Source organism: Salvelinus alpinus, chromosome 24 (genome assembly GCF_045679555.1).
Source record: "Salvelinus alpinus chromosome 24, SLU_Salpinus.1, whole genome shotgun sequence".
Classification (NCBI taxonomy): Eukaryota; Metazoa; Chordata; class Actinopteri; order Salmoniformes; family Salmonidae; genus Salvelinus; species Salvelinus alpinus.
The window spans coordinates 38,632,760-38,655,392 of NC_092109.1; the positions used below are offsets into that span (position 1 = coordinate 38,632,760).

The 22,633-nt window shown below is 45.1% G+C and overlaps 1 protein-coding gene across 4 annotated transcripts in view; it reads right to left on the reverse strand.

Annotated features, from left to right (window-relative positions):
- Window positions 1-22,633, reverse strand: part of LOC139552820 (sister chromatid cohesion protein PDS5 homolog B-like) — a 95,117-nt gene that overhangs the window by 47,765 nt on the left and 24,719 nt on the right. For 2 of the 4 annotated variants that reach the window (XM_071364881.1, XM_071364880.1), the window contains exons 2-15: window positions 18,353-18,478; window positions 17,636-17,839; window positions 15,054-15,140; window positions 14,174-14,271; window positions 8,528-8,654; window positions 6,798-6,878; window positions 6,326-6,466; window positions 5,826-5,941; window positions 5,340-5,434; window positions 4,156-4,301; window positions 3,746-3,897; window positions 2,754-2,867; window positions 980-1,061; window positions 825-873 (exon numbers count right to left, since the gene is read on the reverse strand). In XM_071364881.1, the coding sequence (XP_071220982.1) occupies window positions 825-873; window positions 980-1,061; window positions 2,754-2,867; window positions 3,746-3,897; window positions 4,156-4,301; window positions 5,340-5,434; window positions 5,826-5,941; window positions 6,326-6,466; window positions 6,798-6,878; window positions 8,528-8,654; window positions 14,174-14,271; window positions 15,054-15,140; window positions 17,636-17,839; window positions 18,353-18,460 (1,600 nt within the window). In that variant the 5' untranslated portion in view covers window positions 18,461-18,478. Of the gene's footprint in view, window positions 1-824; window positions 874-979; window positions 1,062-2,753; window positions 2,868-3,745; window positions 3,898-4,155; window positions 4,302-5,339; window positions 5,435-5,825; window positions 5,942-6,325; window positions 6,467-6,797; window positions 6,879-8,527; window positions 8,655-14,173; window positions 14,272-14,593; window positions 14,696-14,823; window positions 14,854-15,053; window positions 15,141-17,635; window positions 17,840-18,352; window positions 18,479-22,633 lie in introns of those variants that run through there. The other 2 variants (XM_071364883.1, XM_071364882.1) reach the window with 2 other exon arrangements.

A 22,633-nucleotide genomic window follows, 5' to 3' on the forward strand; every position in this document is an offset into this window, starting at 1 on the left:
CGAAATTGGGGGAGAAAAAGGGGGTAAAATAAAAAAATATATACAAAAGTAACAAACATTGTAGATTAGAAATGAGAGGAATAAACAGTAAATATACTACTGGTGATATATGTAATGGGGAATTAACATAGACTTAACAATCAAACAATTCACACAATCAAGATCTGAAACAATGAATGTGAACAAACAGGCGAGAGAGAGAGAAGTGCATTGTGGACACATGGTGAATCCCACGCCAGCCGTGCAGCATTTACGTTGATAACAGCCTCAGCAGTAGTCATGGTGTTCACGCTTCACGGAGCAGCGCAGAGCTGTTGTCAAGGTAGCGAGTTTGTGTTTCCTACAGGATGTACCGCCCCCACATACCGTCAACCAATCATGTCAATACAGAGCCTTGTTCCAACATTTGGGAGGTGCATGGTAATGTGGTACGGCGCTGGATTTGGCCTCTGCATGTCTCTGGAGGGTCTGCCATTCCGTCACACCCTCCATATGGAGCCTCCCACCACATTTTCAGATCGAGCATAAATTGTTTTTTAGTCTAGGCCTCCGCAATGGATTAGTTCACTGAGATGGGCACAAACTATATATTTGTTGCTACTCAACTAAAACAATCACGGTCGACCAACAGCCTAAGGACCAAACAAATCGACCAGTCGACTAATTGGGGTCAGCCCTAGTCCCCATAGAATAATCTTTTTGGGTTCCATGTAGAAACTTTTTGGGTTCTAGTGTTCTACCTGGAACCAAAAAGGGTTCTTCAAAGGGTTGTGTGTGTGTGTGTGTGTGTGTGGGGGGAGGGGGGTTGTGTGAAGTTGACTTACTCGTAATCACCATAACCTTGGCAAACACCGCCTTGCTACCCGCATCAGACTGAAAAAACAAAAACAATAATTTAGTGTTCCAATACATTTCAGTAGCAGTCTTGAAGTAGAGTATATATGAACATTCAGCGTTAGCAGCAATTGATTAGCAGTACCTTGGGCTGTTTGACCAGGTCCAGGAGATCTTTGACATGGTGTCTCAACATGTTCTGACACTTCCACATCTCATTCAGAGCCCTGGGGGAGAGGGGGAGAGGGAGAGGGAGAGGGAGAGGGAGAGGGGGAGAGGGAGAGAGAGGGGGAGAGGGAGAGACAGAGAGAGAGACAGAGAGAGAGAGAGAGAGAGAGAGAGAGAGAGAGAGAGAGAGACAGAGAGAGAGAGAGAGAGAGAGAGAGTGATATTAAAACATATAGTAAGTCGGCTCTGCTAAAGGAGGGCAGTAGTATATTACAGTAGCATTGGTTAGGTATGGAGGAGGCTGGAGACAGAACCTCTGCTGACGAAAGCATGTTTTCCGTTGGCTGCTAACAGCTGAGAACTGCAAGCCATTGGCTGCTAACAGCTGAGAACTGCTAGCCGTTGGCTGCTAACAGCTGAGAACTGCTAGCCGTTGGCTGCTAACAGCTGAGAACTGCTAGCCGTTGGCTGCTAACAGCTGAGAACTGCTAGCCGTTGGCTGCTAACAGCTGAGAACTGCTAGCCGTTGGCTGCTAACAGCTGAGAACTGCTAGCCGTTGGCTGCTAACAGCTGAGAACTGCTAGCCGTTGGCTGCTAACAGCTGAGAACTGCTAGCCGTTGGCTGCTAACAGCTGAGAACTGCTAGCCGTTGGCTGCTAACAGCTGAGAACTGTTAGCCGTTGGCTGCTAACAGCTGAGAACTGCTAGCCGTTGGCTGCTAACAGCTGAGAACTGCTAGCCGTTGGCTGCTAACAGCTGAGAACTGCTAGCTAACTGGCAACCACAAAAACCGTCTCAAACTTTGGGAGGAGAGACCACCAGAAATGGTCATATCGCCCTCTAGTGGGGAACGTAAGAACTGCCAAAAATGTACAGTCAAAGAGGAGAATAATTATTCAGTTTTTTCCCGAAATAGAGGCATACTAAGACAAATTAAACGTGACAGTGTAAATGATAACACATTATAGTGCAGGAAATTAAGAAATGGATTTAAATGCTGGAAGTGAATGATGATATGAAACAATACATTTAGCAAATGAGCAAAAGCAGTGTGAATTAAGGAAATAGAAGCCTGGCTCAAATAGAAGCCTGGCTCAAATAGAAGCCTGGCTCAAATAGAAGCCTGGCTCAAATAGAAGCCTGGCTCCAATAAGCACCTGTTGTGTTCAGTGATTTAAGCAAATAAACACCCGGGCTATTAATTTAAGTTTTACGGTATACAATTACTGTGCCAGGCCTAAGCATTAGTACATTACAGTAGCAGAGGTACTTTACAGTAGCAGAGGTACATTACAGTAGCAGAGGTACATTACAGTAGCAGAGGTACATTACAGTAGCAGAGGTACTTCACAGTAGCAGAGGTACTTTACAGTAGCAGAGGTACTTTACAGTAGCAGAGGTACTTTACAGTAGCAGAGGTACTTTACAGTAGCAGAGGTACTTTACAGTAGCAGAGGTACTTTACAGTAGCAGAGGTACTTTACAGTAGCAGAGGTTAAGTATAGAGGGAGCTGGAGTCAAAAATAGGACAAGAACTAATTGTAAGTGTGAGACTTACTTGACAGCGTTAGTGTCCAGGGTAGGGAGGGAGAAACAGGAGACTTACTTGACAGCGTTAGTGTCCAGGGTAGGGAGGGAGAAACAGGAGACTTACTTGACAGCGTTAGTGTCCAGGGTAGGGAGGGAGAAACAGGAGACTTACTTGACAGCGTTAGTGTCCAGGGTAGGGAGGGAGGAACAGGAGACTTACTTGACAGCGTTAGTGTCCAGGGTAGCGTAGAGATAATACAAACACTTCATCCTCTCTGTGGTCTCCAGGTTGTGAGGTACCATGTACTGGGCAAAGATACGCTCTACCAACAACCTGACAGACAGAGGAGAGAGGAGAGGAGGGGAGAGAGAGGATGTGAGGAGGGAGAGAGGATGTGAGGAGGGAGAGAGAGGATGTGAGGGAGAGAGAGGATGTGAGGAGAGGAGAGAGAGGAGGGGAGAAAGGAGAGGATGTGTGGAGAGGAAGGGGAGAGGAGAGAGGATGTGAGGAGAGGATGTGAGGAGGGAGAGAGGAGAGGAGTAAGAGGATGTGAGGAGAGGAAGGGGGAGGGGGAGGAAAGGTTATAAAGAGGAGAGAAACGAGAGAGGGAGTTATAACATTACAGGGGGATATAGGGAGCTTTATTTTATTTCAGTCTCAATCCACACCCCTCTGACTCCCTCTCTGACTCCCTCTCCATCTTTATATTCCACTAGTCTCTCTCCCCTCCTCCTCCTCTCTCTCCTCTCTCAGCAGTGTCGGAGTCTCTAGGAGTCAATAATTTCTCATTACACATATTTAAAATAATTATCTTTTTACATCTGCCAGCACACACACACACACACTGTAATCTAACCCGTCTTTCCATTTAGACACAGACTTGTCGTTGATGCTCTGGACTTCCCTTCACGGACACACACACACTGACACACACACTGACACACAGCGTCACACACACTGACACACAGCGTCTGACACACAGCGTCACACACACTGACACACAGCGTCACAAACACTGTGACACACAGCGTCACACCCACTGTCCCCCCCAGCGTCACATCCACTGTCCCCCCCAGCTTCCCATCCTCCTACCTGCCCCCCCCCAGCTTCCCATCCTCCTACCTGCCCCCCCCCAGCTTCCCATCCTCCTACCTGTCCCCCCCAGCGTCCCCCCCTCCTACCTGTCCCCCCCAGCGCCCCCCCCCCCCTACCTGTCGTCGATGCTGTTCTGGTAGTAGATGTGTAGTAGTTTATCTTTGATCCAGGAGATCTGATTGGCTGCCTCCTTGCCCCCCTCTCCCTGGAGAGAGTACTTCTTGTAGATCTGAGCCAGTCCCATCATGGCCTCTTTACGCACACGCCACTATGGAGGGAGGGGGAGAGAGAGGGAGGGAGAAGAGTGGAGAAGGGAGGGGGAGAGAGGGAGGGAGAAGAGTGGAGAAGGGAGAGAGGGAGGGAGAGGGAGAGAGAAGAGTGGAAAAGGGGGGAGAGACAGACAGTAAAACGTTGACCACTAGGAAGTTCACAACATCCAATAGTAATCCATTCCTTCCTAAACACACCCACTCCTACCCTCTTGTCCAATAGTAATCCATTCCTTCCTAAACACACCCACTCCTACCCTCTTGTCCAGAGTCCTCTCCTTGACAAAGTTCAGCAGGGCGTCGTTGACCAGAGTCAGGTCCTTCTTGGCCGCAGTTACTATGGAGACGATGACGTCGTGACGGATGGCCTCCTCGGGGTCATGTGACCTGACCTTCAGGAATTCTGGGAAACGTAAGAGGGAGATTGACTCCCGATCAATAACTGAACGCTTCACATGATTGATCAATTGATTGATTGACTGACTGACTGGTTGGCTAATTGACAGACTGGCTAATTGACAGACTGGCTAATTGACAGACTGGCTAATTGACAGACTGGTTAATTGACAGACTGATTGACAGACTGGCTAACTGATTGACAGGCTTACTGATTGACAGAATAACCGATTGACAGGATAACTGATTGACAGGATAACTGATTGACAGGATAACTGATTGACAGGATAATGGACTGACTGGCTGGCTGACATGTGATAGTTACCTGTGAGGTCCTTGGCCAGGTCTGATTCATGATAATATTGACAGTTACCTGTGAGGTCATTGGCCAGGTCTGGGTCATGATAATATTGACAGTTACCTGTGAGGTCCTTGTCCAGGTCTGATTCATGATAATATTGATAGTTACCTGCCAGGTCTTGGTCATGATAATATTGATAGTTACCTGCCAGGTCTTGGTCATGATAATATTGATAGTTACCTGCCAGGTCTGGGTCATGATAATATTGATAGTTACCTGTGAGGTCCTTGGCCAGGTCTGGGTCATGATAATATTGATAGTTACCTGTGAGGTCCTTGGCCAGGTCTGGATGGTTCATGATAATATTGATAGTTACCTGCCAGGTCTTGGTCATGATAATATTGATAGTTACCTGTGAGGTCCTTGGCCAGGTCTGGATGGGTCATGATAATATTGATAGTTACCTGCCAGGTCTGGGTCATGATAATATTGATAGTTACCTGTGAGGTCCTTGGCCAGGTCTGGATGGGTCATGATAATATTGATAGTTACCTGTGAGGTCCTTGGCCAGGTCTGGATGGGTCATGATAATATTGATAGTTACCTGTGAGGTCCTTGGCCAGGTCTGGATGGGTCATGATAATATTGATAGTTACCTGCCAGGTCTGGGTCATGATAATATTGATAGTTACCTGTGAGGTCCTTGGCCAGGTCTGGGTGGTTCATGATAATATTGATAGTTACCTGTGAGGTCCTTGGCCAGGTCTGGGTGGTTCATGAGACAGTGGGAGGCAAACTTGACACACTCCAGTCTGATGGGCACGTGGATATCATTGAACCTGACAAGACACAAACAACAACCTCTAAAAAAAAAAACAATTACCTTAGAAGCCTGACAATCTATGCATCTGTAACACACAGAGCTGTGTCTTACTAGACTTGCGAGAATTTTTTGGGGACCAACAATTGATTCCCATTGAAAATCATCTCTCTTAAATATAACCCCAAACCTTGCCTTAACACCTAAGCCTAAACCCTAACTCTAATTTTAACCTCAACCCTAAACCTAAAATAGCCTTTTTACAAGTGAGGACCAGCTAAATGTCCTGGTACTCACAAGTATAGTAAAACGTGTACACACACACACACCATAAAAGGTGTAACAGGTAAGAGGAAAGGCTTTCACCCCAAACATTTAGCCAGCACAAGAACACCCTCTCTCTGTCTCACCTGCCCAGGTAACACTGCCACAGGGGTTTGTTCTGTGCTGCCAGCTCAGAGTCTTTAGCTCCAAACATCTTAGCTAACAGCTTGACCACCTGGAGACGCTCATCATTATCATTACTCTGGAGAGGGGGGAGGGAGGGAGAGAGGGGGAGGGAGAGCAGAGGGAGGGAGAGAGAGGGAGAGCAGAGAGAGAGAGAGGGAGAGCAGAGAGAGAGAGAGGGAGAGCAGAGAGAGGGAGAGCAGAGAAGAGAGAGGGAGAGCAGAGAGAGAGAGGGAGAGCAGAGAGAGAGAGGGAGAGCAGAGAGAGAGAGGGAGAGCAGAGAGAGGGAGAGCAGAGAGAGGGAGGGAGGGAGGGAGGGAGAGGGAGGGAGGGCAGAGAGAGAGAAAGAGGTTATCATTCAGTAAACAAGAGGTAGTTTGTCCTTGAAGTGTGTGTGTGTGTGTGTGTGTGTGTGTGTGTGTGTGTGTGTGTGTGTGTGTGTGTGTGTGTGTGTGTGCTATACCTTCAGTTTAAACTCCAGCTGTGGCAGGACAGACAGCAGTAGATGACTGTCTATGTTGTAGAGCTCCAGGATCAGGTCAAACACATGTTCTGACAGATCACTGACAGACGTCTTCCCCAACATCAACACCAGGTTGAAGAACTGATGGAGAGAGACAGAGAGAGAGAGAGAGAGACAGAGAGACAGAGAGACAGAGAGACAGAGAGAGAGAGAGAGAGAGAGAGAGAGAGAGAGAGAGAGAGAGAGAGAGAGAGAGAGACAGAGAGACAGAGAGAGAGAGACACAGAGAGAGAGAGAGAGAGAGAGACAGAGAGACAGAGAGAGAGAGAGAGAGAGAGAGAGCATTAGTACACATACACAACTGCCAATATCACATTGCACGAGCAACTTCCCGAAACCCAAGTTAAGAAGGGAGGGAACGGAGGAGAGAGAGACAGAGAGAGAGATGAGAGGTGCAGTAAAGTCTACTTACATTAGTGATGTAGGGCTCTATAGCCTGAGCTGTCCTCTTCAGCAGAGCCTTGGCCAGGTCATACGCCTGCTTGTTCAGGTTCTACAACAACAGACACGTTTCATAAAGAAAATACAGAGACATGCACAAGGTGAAAGAGGCGTTTCTTCACTTTTAATTGTACTTTTATTTCATTTAAAATGTATAGAGCCATTTAAGTAAATCATTTGTTATAGAAAACAAAAATTAAATAAAAATGTATGTTACAGATACTGTCATTATTAGAACGGTGTCCTGCGGTACCTTTCATCACCAGCAGGGGTCTCACAGTATTACTGAACACTGAGACAGGCTGGTTGACAGTAGGGGTCTCACAGTATTACTGAACACTGAGACAGGCTGGTTTACAGTACCAGACAGTAGGGGTCTCACAGTATTACTGAACACTGAGACAGGCTGGTTTACAGTACCAGACAGTAGGGGTCTCACAGTATTACTGAACACTGAGACAGGCTGGTTTACAGTACCAGACAGTAGGGGTCTCACAGTATTACTGAACACTGAGACAGGCTGGTTTACAGTACCAGACAGTAGGGGTCTCACAGTATTAATGAACACTAGGACAGAATGGTTTACAGTACCAGACAGTAGGGGTCTCACAGTATTACTGAACACTGAGACAGGCTGGTTTACAGTACCAGACAGTAGGGGTCTCACAGTATTACTGAACACTGAGACAGACTGGTTTACAGTACCAGACAGTAGGGGTCTCACAGTATTAATGAACACTAGGACAGAATGGTTTACAGTACCAGACAGCAGGGGTCTCACAGTATTACTGAACACTGAGACAGACTGGTTCACAGTATTACTGAACACTAGGACAGGCTGGTTCACAGTATTACTGAACACTAGGACAGGCTGGTTCACAGTATTACTGAACACTAGGACAGGCTGGTTCACAGTATTACTGAACACTGAGACAGACTGGTTCACAGTATTACTGAACACTAGGACAGGCTGGTTCACAGTATTACTGAACACTAGGACAGGCTGGTTCACAGTATTACTGAACACTAGGACAGACTGGTTCACAGTATTACTGAACACTAGGACAGGCTGGTTCACAGTATTACTGAACACTAGGACAGGCTGGTTCACAGTATTACTGAACACTAGGACAGGCTGGTTCACAGTATTACTGAACACTAGGACAGGCTGGTTCACAGTATTACTGAACACTAGGACAGGCTGGTTCACAGTATTACTGAACACTAGGACAGGCTGGTTCACAGTATTACTGAACACTAGGACAGGCTGGTTCACAGTATTACTGAACACTAGGACAGGCTGGTTCACAGTATTACTGAACACTAGGACAGGCTGGTTCACAGTATTACTGAACACTAGGACAGGCTGGTTCACAGTATTACTGAACACTAGGACAGGCTGGTTCACAGTATTACTGAACACTAGGACAGGCTGGTTCACAGTATTACTGAACACTAGGACAGGCTGGTACACAGTATTACTGAACACTAGGACAGGCTGGTACACAGTATTACTGAACACTAGGACAGGCTGGTTTACAGTACCAGAAACAGTGGATGCAGTAATTAGCCAACATTCCAGCCAGCAGGCTAACACACACACTCTAAGGCTAACTACAACAGTGTGTGTGTGTGTGTGTATTTTCACTGTGTGTGTGTGTGTGTGTGTGTGTGTGTGTGTGTGTGTGTGTGTGTGTGTACCTTGTGTGCAGGCACCAGATTGACCAGCACTGTGTCCAGTAGTTCCTGTGACACGCTGTCTCCCTCACAGACGATGGAACTCATCAGATCCACCATGTGCATGTGCACCTTCTGGTTGTGCCCGTTGCTACGGAAACAGGAGTCAAGCAAAATCACATTTTGTGCTATAACACTTTTCACTAAAAAAAAACTTGCACAGATCTTTACAGTAACTTGGGACCGTACACTCTGTGGCCAGTTTATTAGGTACACCCATCTAGTACCGGGTCAAACCCCCCCCAGAACAGCCTGACTTCTTTGGGGAATGGATTCTACAAGGTGGGTCGTTAAAAACGTAGCTCAATTGGTATCAAGGGACCTAACGTGTTCCAGGAAATCATTCCCCAGACCATTACACAACCGCCACCAGCCTGTACCGTTGACACCAAGCAGAATGGGGCCATGGACTCATGCTGCTTACACCACATCCTGACTCTGTCATCAGCATGACGCAACAGGAACCATGATCCATTGGACTAGGTGATGTTTTTCCACTCCTCAATTGTCCAGTGATGGGAATCGCCTGCCCACTGGAGCCGCTTCTTGTTTTTAGCTGATAGGAGTGGAACCCGGTGTGGTCGTCTGCTGCAATAGTCCATCCGTGACTAAGACCGACCGTTCTGCACACCATTGTTGTACTGCGCCGTTATTTGTCTGTTTGTGGCCCGCCTGTTAGCTCCTGTTAGCGCCTGTTAGCTCCTGTTAGCTCCTGTTAGCTCCTGTTAGCTCCTGTTAGCTCCTGTTAGCTCCTGTTAGCTCCTGTTAGCGCCTGTTAGCTCCTGTTAGCGCCTGTTAGCTCCTGTTAGCTCCTGTTAGCTCGCACGATTCCTACCATTCTCCTTAGACATCTCTCATCAACAAGCTGTTTTTGCCCACAGGACTGCCGCCGACTGGACGTTTTTCGTTTGTCGCATAATTTTTCAGTAAAACCCTAGACACAGTCGTGTGTAAAAAGCCCAAGCAGGCCAGCCGTTTCCTAGATACGGGAACCGACGCGCCCCGGAACCGACGATCATAGCACGCTCAAGTCACTCGTTTCGCCCATTCTAACGTTTAATCAAACAGTAGCTGAATACCTCGATGCCTGTCTGCCAGCCACGGCCACGTGACTCCCTGTCTGTAGGAGCGAACCATTTTCGTGAACGGGGGTGTACCTAGTAAAACATGCCACTGTATGCATCACTGTATGATCAAGCATCTAGGAGTGCTGATGTAGGATCAGGTCCCCTCCTGTCCATGTAATCTTATTCATTGTGACATAAAAGGTTAAACTGATCCTAAATCAGTTCTCCTGTTCTGAGACACTCAAACTTAAAAGGGCAATTTCATCACGTTTTAACTTTTCTTTGTAACAGGATACACTGTAAAAAATTATTCTGTGGGGGAATTGAAATGGACAAAAATAATTTTAAAAACATATACTTAATAAAAAAAAAGGTGTTCAAGTTGTTTTAATGATTTTGTTAATTTTATTTTACCCCCCCAAAAAATATTTAGAGGATAACTAAAGAGATAAAATGTTTATTTAATTTTAATATATTTAGTACATTATTATAATAACTCAACAACTTGCCCGTTTTGTTAGAGGGTTGTGGGTAATTCAACATTTATAGAGTGATTATTTTACACAATGTTGTACGTATGATTGAAGAAAATAAAAGTATCCTTCTACATTAGTATTAAGCAGCGTGTTGTGCTATGAGCTGTAACGGATCATGATGATATCAAAAACCCGTCAGACAGAATGACCTTCAATGATCAGACAACCATCACCATTCTCAATGACAAGAGGCTAATTCAGCAACATACACTGCTTACAGTTCAACCTCCAGGTAGGACACTCCTGGTGGGCTGAACACTGTTTACAGTTCAACCTCCAGGTAGGATACTCCTGGTGGGCTGAACACTGTTTACAGTTCAACCTCCAGGTAGGATACTCCTGGTGGGCTGAACACTGTTTACAGTTCAACCTCCAGGTAGGATACTCCTGGTGGGCTGAACACTGTTTACAGTTCAACCTCCAGGTAGGACACTCCTGGTGGGCTGAACACTGTTTACAGTTCAACCTCCAGGTAGGATACTCCTGGTGGGCTGAACACTGTTTACAGTTCAACCTCCAGGTAGGATACTCCTGGTGGGCTGAACACTGTTTACAGTTCAACCTCCAGGTAGGATACTCCTGGTGGGCTGAACACTGTTTACAGTTCAACCTCCAGGTAGGATACTCCTGGTGGGCTGAACACTGTTTACAGTTCAACCTCCAGGTAGGATACTCCTGGTGGGCTGAACACTGTTTACAGTTCAACCTCCAGGTAGGATACTCCTGGTGGGCTGAACACTGTTTACAGTTCAACCTCCAGGTAGGATACTCCTGGTGGGCTGAACACTGTTTACAGTTCAACCTCCAGGTAGGATACTCCTGGTGGGCTGAACACTGTTTACAGTTCAACCTCCAGGTAGGACACTCCTGGTATCCCGCCTAACACTGTGCTCCAGGTAGGACACTCCTGGTATCCCACCTAACACTGTAATCCAGGTAGGACACTCCTGGTATCCCACCTAACACTGTGCTCCACAATACCTACTAAAGTAGTTTCAAATGCCACATGATTAAATACAGTGGACAACGTTAAACATTAAGCGTTTTCAAAACACTAATATGTTGGCTTCACTAAAAATATCAACTCATATTTAATAATATTATCAGTATAATCCAAGAAATTTTTATGCGTGTTATTAATTCCCTGAACTTTACTTTGAGTTACATCTACTAATAATAGTAAGTGTCCTCTTGTTGCCGTAAATTATTTTTTATAGTGTAGGACTAAAAGAAAACAAACTGATTTTTCAAAACGAGTTTCAAGCCCAAGGGAGGGGATGTTCTTGCTCCCCCCACGTCACCACGATCTCCGTTTTAGAAAAATCACTGTTTTTAATTTTGATATTATGTCATCGGGTACCATTTATAAAATGTTTATATATATTTTTCTACAAAAGCTGATTTCACATATGACGACACTGGTATTGTGCTGGAGATAGTGAAGAGGTTGAAAAGGGGTAACCCCCCCAAAGTGAGAGCACCAGGAAGCCGCATCCAGAGCCAGGTAGACTAGGCTGAAGTTAACACTGATGTAAGATCAGTTTTGTATGTTTCTTCCCTGATGGTTACTGTTAGGTTGGTGGGATGTTAGCTGATCCTAGATCTGGGCCTAAAGGCAACTTCTACCCATATTGATAGTTACTGTTAGGGGGGGGGGGGGGTGTTAGCTGATCCTAGATCTGGGCCTAAGGGCAACTTCTACCCAGATCGATGGTTACTGTTAGGATGGGGGGGATGTTAGCTGATCCTAGATCTGGCCCTAAAGGCAACTTCTACCCAGATTGATTACTCACATTCCTAAGACCATTACCCTCTATTCACCAAGATAACACACACACACACACACACACACACACACACACACACACACACACACACACACACACACACACACACACACACACACACACACACACACACACACACACACACACACACACACACACACACACACACACACACACACACACACGTCATCACAATTGTCAAAAGGTTTTTAAGGAGAAGTCTATCTTTAATTCTGTGAATAACACTTGTATCTTGTATCAATGTTTATGATGAGTATTTCTGGGATATGATGTGGCTCTCTGCAAAATCACCAGATGTTTTGGAATCAAAACAATACTGCATGTAACGCGCCAATGTAAACAGATTTTTGGATATAAATATGCACATTATCAAACAAAACATATATGTATTGTGTAACATGAAGTCCTATGAGTGTCATCTGATGAAGATCAAAGGTTAATGATTCATTTTATCTCTATTTATGCTTTTTGTGGCTCCTCTCTTTGGCTTGAAAAAAGGCTGTGTGTTTTTTTGACTTGGCTCTGACCTAACATAATCATATGTTGTGCTTTCGCTGTAAAGCCTTTTTTGAAATCGGACACGATGGGTAGATTAACAAGAAGTGTATCTTTGCTGTATTGGACTTGTTAATGTGTGAAAGGTACATTTTTCAAACAAATATTTTGGAATTTCGCCTTTTCAGCGGAATGTTGTCGAGGGGTTCCGCTAGCGGAACGGGTGTCCTAGAAAGGTTACGGTTCCTAAAGACAATTCCAATAGATGCAACAGTTGGACAATGGATGAAGATGCTCCAAACTTATAGAATTGTTAAAATCCTTCAGATATAGACTAAATTACTGCACATAAAACACTTTACTGGCACAGAGAAATAATTCATGGATTTCAGGGATTTTGGCGGGAATTCACCTTTTTTCTTCTTCTTAGAATGCATTCATACACACACGTTCTAATGGTATCAGGTATTTGAATAAATACTTCTGAGGTAAAATTAATCAATTTAAATGTGCCTCATTCGACTTAATACACTGGGTGTATTTACAAATATGATGTAAGTGTCGAGCCGATGCGGTCCATCCCCAACTAAGCTTTAAGGTTCTGATAGAGGCAACAGAAAGACGATGTATTCCACCGAGCCCATTTATTACATTACCGGGGTGTGTTTGACAGGTCATTACAAACATTTCCACGGTCGTCACGTTAACGGGGGAAAAAACGACAGGCACAAGTTAGAGTATTAAAGAGTGACGGGGGTAAAAATGAAAGCAATTAATCCAGCGAGATTTAAGTGACAAGTGGATTTTGCGTCCCTCAAACACAGGAAATAGCTGGCTGAAAAAAAGAGGATCCTCAGGTGGGCGGGGCATGAGCGATGCTACACACAAGCTGCTCTGATCTCGTTCGCTCACTGCCAAGTACTCTGCTGCAGAATTCAGCCCTCAAGGCTGTGTTGAGTAGATGGAGAGGGGGGACACAGAGAGAGAGAAAGAGAGGGGGGACACAGAGAGAGAGAAAGAGAGGGGGGGGGGGCACAGAGAGAGAGAAAGAGAGGGGTGACACAGAGAGAGAGAAAGAGAGGGGTGACACAGAGAGAGAGAAAGAGAGGGGGGACACAGAGAGAGAGAAAGAGAGGGGGGACACAGAGAGAGAGAAAGAGAGGGGGGGCACAGAGAGAGAGAAAGAGAGGGGGGGGGACACAGAGAGAGAGAAAGAGAGGGGGGGGGACACAGAGAGAGAGAAAGAGAGGGGGGACACAGAGAGAGAGAAAGAGAGGGGGGACACAGAGAGAGAGAAAGAGAGGGGGGGGCACAGAGAGAGAGAAAGAGAGGGGTGACACAGAGAGAGAGAAAGAGAGGGGGGACACAGAGAGAGAGAAAGAGAGGGGGGGACACAGAGAGAGAGAAAGAGAGGGGGGGACACAGAGAGAGAGAAAGAGAGGGGGGGACACAGAGAGAGAGAAAGAGAGGGGGGGACACAGAGAGAGAGAAAGAGAGGGAGGGGACAGAGAGAGAGAAAGAGAGGGGGGACAGAGAGAGAGAGAGAGAAAGAGAGGGGGGACAGAGAGAGAGAGAGAGAAAGAGAGGGGGGACAGAGAGAGAGAGAGAGAAAGAGAGGGGGGACATAGAGAGGGGGGACACAGAGAGAGAAAGAGGGGGGGACACAGAGAGAGAAAGAGAGGGGTGTATATGTGTGGTACATACTTGATGACCTGGAACAGGGTCCTGTAGAGCTGAGTAAAGATCTCATTGCTGTCTTCCAGCTCAAAGCAGATGTTATAGGACTTCACCCACGCTATGTTCTACACAGAGAGAGAGAGGAGGTTAACACTATACAAAGAGAGAGGTTAACACTATACAGAGAGAGAGATTAACACTATACAGAGAGAGAGAGAGGTTAACACTATACAGAGAGAGAGAGAGAGGTTAACACTATACAGAGAGAGAGAGAGATTAACACTATACAGAGAGAGAGGTTAACACTATATACAGAGAGAGAGAGGTTGAGAGAGAGGTTAACACTATACAGAGAGAGAGAGAGCGAGGATATGTAATGCGCAGTACAAAGACACATGTACCACCAGCAGGTAGAAGTATCTGTTGAACTGACCCCTAACCCCTGACCTCCAGCAGGTAGAAGTATCTGTTAAACTGACCCCTAACCCCTGACCTCCAGCAGGTAGAAGTATCTGTTAAACTGACCCCTAACCCCTGACCACCAGCAGGTAGAAGTATCTGTTGAACTGACCCCTAACCCCTGACCACCAGCAGGTAGAAGTATCTGTTGAACTGACCCCTAACCCCTGACCACCAGCAGGTAGAAGTATCTGTTGAACTGACCCCTAACCCCTGACCTCCAGCAGGTAGAAGTATCTGTTGAACTGACCCCTAACCCCTGACCACCAGCAGGTAGAAGTATCTGTTGAACTGACCCCTAACCCCTGACCACCAGCAGGTAGAAGTATCTGTTGAACTGACCCCTAACCCCTGACCTCCAGCAGGTAGAAGTATCTGTTGAACTGACCCCTAACCCCTGACCTCCAGCAGGTAGAAGTATCTGTTAAACTGACCCCTAACCACTTACCTCCAGCAGGTAGAAGTATCTGTTAAACTGAGCACTCTTGGTGTCCTCCAGTCCTTTCAGCTGGCGAGTGATGAACATGAAGATATCCTGAAAATAACAACCATGAACACACAACCATCAATAACCGTTAGAAGCAGTCTACAGACCAAACACGGATGTGTTACTTTCGGCTCACTAACTGTAGCTAAAGACAGAGTGAAGGGTCTAGGCTAGCCTTATTGTCTGTGGCGATCTCAATTGGCAAGAGTTGAGATCGCCAGCTGAAAATATTTTTGGGGGGGATTCCAGATTGTTCTGGCAAATTCTCACGTAGTAACTTCATTGGGAGGAAGGATGTTTGACATGGTTTTAACATTTGTATCACAAACCATTTTTGAGAATATCATGATGAAATCGGCCATTTTGAACCCTTTTACGTGCTTCCTGTAAGACAATATGACGTGTAAACCTCACATGATACAAACATCATCTTCGTGTCATTTAGGGCTGTCCCCAACGAAAGAAAAAACTTAGTCGACCGAGAGTCGTCTGTTCCTTCGACCAACATTTTAAAAACGTGTATTTGTTCCATATATAGACACACCTTGTTTGAATAAAATCAACTGTATGTAGGCTACTGAGCTTGTCTGATGCTTTAAGCACTGCAATTTAAAAATGAAGACAAATTACTAAAGAGGGCGCCAGAGATCAATATACTCTAACCAGAAGAAATTAAATGCCTGTTCCAGACCCCCCTCCTCCCGCTGCCTGCTGCTGCTGGCCTTTGCATATTGTGCCGTTACGCTCATGAAGTACACCAGCGGTCGGCAACTTTTTCCATTTTGAGTGCCAAGTTATCATACCATTCATTTCTACTGACCTGCGTGCCAGTTATGATTTTCATATGCACATTTTCGTGGAACAGTTTATAATTATGTCTTCATTTCGCAAAATCAATGGCATTTGGTTAATCAAAATTCTATCTAAATAAAAATGATAAACACCCCAAAAAATAAAAAGTTACTTCTATTACCAACTATGTAAAAAATTGCCTATATAAAGCCAACAAATTAAAACATAGCAGCTTACAGGTAGAAAATATCCTGATAAAAATAAATATCCTTTGAATCACATTGGCTACCCATGTGGCCTGTCTGCAAGGAACTGGAAACATTGGAGCAGCTACTGTATTAAACTTGGTCCTGCCACAAACTTGTAACACTGTATAAAATATTCTGTGCCCTCAGAGGTTCCTGCTTCCGTGAGCTCTGGACAAACAGATATTGCTGTAGGCTATTTTGTGCAAGGGATAAGACGTAATCAGGTAGGCCTATTTTATTAAGTTTCCACCGGATCACAGCATGCCACCCCCCCCCCCTTTCATGCTGAGTGGTAATCGAAAGGGAAAGAGCTGGAAAATGTACGATAGTTCTTCAATGCAGCCTTTCTCAATTGATGTAAAAACAGACTTTGTTTACTTGCTGTTTAAGGTGAAGAAAAAAACATTATTTGAGAAGCGCCACAGTGATGGTGAGTTAAGCCACTCAGAAATAGTATCAGTTCTCCATATGGACACGTTTATAAGGCCTACATTAACGTGCAGGCCATGTAGACTAGTCCTACTTCTATATACGTAATCAAGTGCGTGCGTTGTCCTTACTCAAGATTGACAGGAGCCGTCCAAACAAAAAGATAACGAATAAATGTACAACTGGTTAACCGACTTGCCTAGTTGAAAAAAAAGGTTACACGTCATCCTCCTTATAGTGTGCTCTAACATATGGAGTATGTATAGATTCTGAAATACACATTAATTTATTCAACATCAAAAAAATCACCTCAAAACAACCCTTTTGATTTTGCTTCTTTTATGTATTTTTTTTATTTTATTTTTTTTAAACATATTGGTTATAACTATATACTCTTCAAACACGTAACATTTCCAGAGTGGCTTTCTGGTACTTTTAATGATACGACCCTGTTTATACACAGAAATTGACACTATAGGTCATTAACCAATCACAGCACTCCTTTAAGGATTGCACATTCAGCAAGTCACCAGCAGAGGGAGTTCTCTTTGACTCCATTTTCCCATTCACTGTGTTGATGAATGCGCGTAACATTTATCATAAGAATTAGCAGAGAGCCCACTCTGGAAATGTGATGTACTTGTAGAGTATATTGTTCCAAACAATATGTCTTAAAATGAACAAAATCAATAAGGGTAGTTTGGAGATTAACATTTATAATATTGAATAAATGAATGCTTAAAACAAATCTATTCATACTCCATTTGTTAGAGCACACTATGATGAGTATAACGACAACAAAGTGTTGTCTGTATCATGTCTGGTTCATAGCTCATAGGGTCTTACATGTATAGGTCTAAAAAGGGCCTAAAAACAGACACTTTCGTCATGATAAAAAAAAGGGGGGGGGTTTTAAAAGCAAATGTAAAAAGCACTTCAAACGTTCTTCCTCCCAATGAAGTTTCTATGTGAAAATTGCCAGAACAATCGAGACACCAAATACAGTTGGTGGAATCATCCTAGTGATATCGAGGTTATCTTCAGTTTGTCAGGTGATATGTATGGAGAAGTTACCTTCAGTTTATCAGGTGATGTGTAGGGGGCCTCTGGGGCGTAGATTCTGAAAATGTCAGCCAAGCAGCAGGCCACTAGGAGGCGAACGTCCTTGTCAGGGTGCTTCAGGAAAAAGTCAGACGCCAGATGGAGAGCCAGGTTCAGGTACAACTCCTTCTCTTCCTCACTGTCCTGATCCATGTCCATGAACGTTTTCACCACCATCTACACACACAGAGAGAGCGAGAGAGGTGGATTCATTGATTGACTGACAGGATGAGGTAAAGCTCCTTCTCTTCCTCCCCGTCTTGATCCATGTCCATGAACATCTTCACCACCATCACACATCAAACAATCAGGTAGTCAAACAATAAAATCACAGTCAATCTTTAGTATCCTGTATAAGGGCTTCTTCTCCATGGTCCGTCTAGCATGGGCCACAAATTCTACAGTTCACCTGGGGAAAAAAGGAGGTCCAAGAACACATCCCTGCGGGACTCGAGTATAATAATAATAATCATAATGTAGGGCTATAGCAGGGCTGTTCAATTGCCAGAACACTTGTTTTTTTTCTTCCCCTTAGTATCGAATTACACTCATCTCGTATCCCAGGTCTGAATTAGTCCCTGATTAGAAGGAGATGAAAACCAAAAAAGTGTTTAGGCCTTCCAGGAGCGGAATTGAACAGTCCTTGCTATAGGGCTGTGGTAAGGGCTAATAAATAGAGACATTACTGACCTTGAGTCGGCGGACCATCTCCTCCTTGGAGATGTTGCTGGAGATCTCCTTGACCCCCGGAGGGTAGGTGATCTTCCCATCGGCCGCTCGAGACTTAGAGAGAGCCATACTCCCAGCTCAGTACTCCTACACAGAGACAGAGAGACACAAAGAGACTTAGAGAGTCATACTCCCAGCTCAGTCCTCCTACACAGAGACAGAGAGACACACAGAGACTTAGAGAGCCATACTCCCAGCTCAGTACTCCTACACAGAGACAGAGAGACACACAGAGACTTAGAGAGCCATACTCCCAGCTCAGTACTCCTACACAGAGACAGAGAGACACACAGAGACTTAGAGAGTCATACTCCCAGCTCAGTACTCCTACACAGAGACAGAGAGACACACAGAGACTTAGAGAGCCATACTCCCAGCTCAGTACTCCTACACAGAGACAGAGAGACACACAGAGACTTAGAGAGCCATACTCCCAGCTCAGTACTCCTACACAGAGACAGAGAGACACAGAGACTTAGAGAGTCATACTCCCAGATCAGTACTCCTACACAGAGACAGAGAGACACACAGAGACTTAGAGAGCCATACTCCCAGATCAGTACTCCTACACAGAGACAGAGAGACACACAGAGACTTAGAGAGTCATACTCCCAGATCAGTACTCCTACACAGAGACAGAGAGACACAGAGACTTAGAGAGCCATACTCCCAGCTCAGTACTCCTACACAGAGACAGAGAGACACACAGAGACTTAGAGAGAGTCATACTCCCAGATCAGTACTCCTACACAGAGACAGAGAGACACACAGAGACTTAGAGAGCCATACTCCCAGATCAGTACTCCTACACAGAGACAGAGACACACTTAGAGACTTAGAGAGCCATACTCCCAGATCAGTACTCCTACACAGAGACAGAGAGACACACAGAGACTTAGAGAGAGTCATACTCCCAGATCAGTACTCCTACACAGAGACAGAGAGACACACAGAGACTTAGAGAGAGTCATACTCCCAGATCAGTACTCCTACACAGAGACAGAGAGACACACAGAGACTTAGAGAGCCATACTCCCAGATCAGTACTCCTACACAGAGACAGAGACACACTTAGAGACTTAGAGAGCCATACTCCCAGATCAGTACTCCTACACAGAGACACAGAGACACACAGAGACTTAGAGAGCCATACTCCCAGATCAGTACTCCTACACAGAGACAGAGAGACACACAGAGAGACACTTAGAGAGAGCCATACTCCCAGATCAGTACTCCTACACAGAGACAGAGAGACACACAGAGACTTAGAGAGAGTCATACTCCCAGATCAGTACTCCTACACAGAGACAGAGAGACACACAGAGACTTAGAGAGCCATACTCCCAGCTCAGTACTCCTACACAGAGAGAGAGAGACACACAGACACTTAGAGAGCCATACTCCCAGCTCAGTACTCCTACACAGAGACAGAGAGACACACAGAGACTTAGAGAGCCATACTCCCAGCTCAGTACTCCTACACAGAGACAGAGAGACACACAGAGACTTAGAGAGCCATACTCCCAGCTCAGTACTCCTACACAGAGACAGAGAGACACACAGAGACTTAGAGCCATACTCCCAGATCAGTACTCCTACACAGAGACAGAGAGACACACAGAGACTTAGAGAGCCATACTCCCAGCTCAGTACTCCTACACAGAGACAGAGAGACACACAGAGACTTAGAGAGCCATACTCCCAGATCAGTACTCCTACACAGAGACAGAGAGACACACAGAGACTTAGAGAGCCATACTCCCAGATCAGTACTCCTACACAGAGACAGAGAGACACACAGAGACTTAGAGAGCCATACTCCCAGCTCAGTACTCCTACACAGAGACAGAGAGACACACAGAGACTTAGAGAGCCATACTCCCAGCTCAGTACTCCTACACAGAGACAGAGAGACACACAGAGACTTAGAGAGCCATACTCCCAGATCAGTACTCCTACACAGAGACAGAGAGACACACAGAGACTTAGAGAGTCATACTCCCAGATCAGTACTCCTACACAGAGACAGAGAGACACACAGAGACTTAGAGAGCCATACTCCCAGATCAGTACTCCTACACAGAGACAGAGAGACACACAGAGACTTAGAGAGTCATACTCCCAGATCAGTACTCCTACACAGAGACAGAGAGACACACAGAGACTTAGAGAGCCATACTCCCAGATCAGTACTCCTACACAGAGACAGAGAGACACACAGAGACTTAGAGTCATACTCCCAGATCAGTACTCCTACACAGAGACAGAGAGGGCCATACTCCCAGCTCAGTACTCCTACACAGAGACAGAGAGACACACAGAGACTTAGAGAGCCATACTCCCAGCTCAGTACTCCTAGGGTGTAAGGATGCTAACAGTTAACCATTAAACAAAAAACAATTCTAAATGGGATCGCATGTTAGAAATCGTTGATTGCCGCGAGTCACGACAAAGAAGAGCTATTTTTAGTTCTCGATCTCAACTCGTAATTCAAGCATGCTTCCCATTCGCCATTCAGGTGCATAGGCTATAGTCCACGGTAGGCAGGACATCAGCGCTTCACCCACCACTTTACAATGTGAGGTTGAGGCAGTAGAATTGTTTAAAACCTGAACAATTTACTTTACTTCAAATAATGAGACATGTCTTAACTTGCTTCAAATGAGCCTTTACCATTATTAATAGAAACCTGGAGGCAATTATTCTATAAAGACTTCCTGGTTCCATTAAGTATTTCTCTCCTGTTCTATTGGTTTTCATATCAACTTTATTTCGTTGTCCAGAAGCCAAATGCACAATCCTAGTCAAATAGCAACACACCCTAGTGATATCAGCACCACATCCTAGTGATATCAGCAACACACCCTAGTGATATCAGCAACACACCCTAGTGATATCAGCAACACATCCTAGTGATATCAGCAACACCCTAGTGATATCAGCAACACATCCTAGTGATATCAGCAACACATCCTAGTGATATCAGCAACACACCCTAGTGATATCAGCAACACACCCTGGTGATATCAGCAACACACCCTGGTGATATCAGCACCACATCCTGGTAATATCAGCACCACATCCTGGTGATATCAGCACCACATCCTAGTGATATCAGCACCACATCCTAGTGATATCAGCACCACATCCTAGTGATATCAGCACCACATCCTAGTGATATCAGCACCACATCCTAGTGATATCAGCACCACATCCTAGTGATATCAGCACCACATCCTAGTGATATCAGCACCACATCCTAGTGATATCAGCACCACATCCTAGTGATATCAGCACCACATCCTAGTGATATCAGCATCACATCCTGGTGATATCAGCAACACATCCTAGTGATATCAGCAACACATCCTAGTGATATCAGCAACACATCCTAGTGATATCAGCAACACATCCTAGTGATATCAGCAACACATCCTAGTGATATCAGCAACACATCCTAGTGATATCAGCAACACATCCTAGTGATATCAGCACCACATCCTAGTGATATCAGCAACACATCCTCGGTGATAGAAAGAAAGGGGAATCTTAAGTTTGACAGAAATGTTCATCTCTGTCACATATGGAACTGCTCACATTAGTTGCTCTGTTTAGACCTGTGTTTTCTAATGTTTTGTTAGCTTCTTCATTAAAGGAGTTGCGTGTTCAACAATAGTCTATAGTGGCAGGTGGCAGGTGGCCTAGTAGTGGGTGCGTTGGACCACGGTAAGGTTGCTGGATCCAATCCCCGAGTTGACAAGGTAAAAATCTGTCGTTCTGCCCCTGAACAAGGCTGTTAATTCTAAATGTTCCCCGGTAGGCCGTCATTGTTAATAAGAATTTGTTCTTAACTGACATGCCTAGTTAAATAAAAGGTTACATTTAAAAAATATATAGTATTTTGACTGTAAGACGATAGATAGATAGGGTTTCTATTGTTGCAGGGTTCCATAAAAATGTACGTTCCTTGTATAGTATTTTTCCACTGATCATCCTTGAGATGTTTCTACAACTTGATTGGAGTCCACCTGTGGTAAATTCAAGTGGATTGGACATTATTTGAAAAGGCACACACACCTGTCTATATAAGGTCCCACAGTTGGCAGTGCATGTCAGAGCAAAAACCAAGCCACGAGGTCGAAGGAATTGTCCGTAGAGCTCAGAGACAGGATTGTGTCGAAGCACAGATCTGGGGAAGGGTACCAAAACATGTCTGCAGCATTTAATGTCCCCAAGAACACA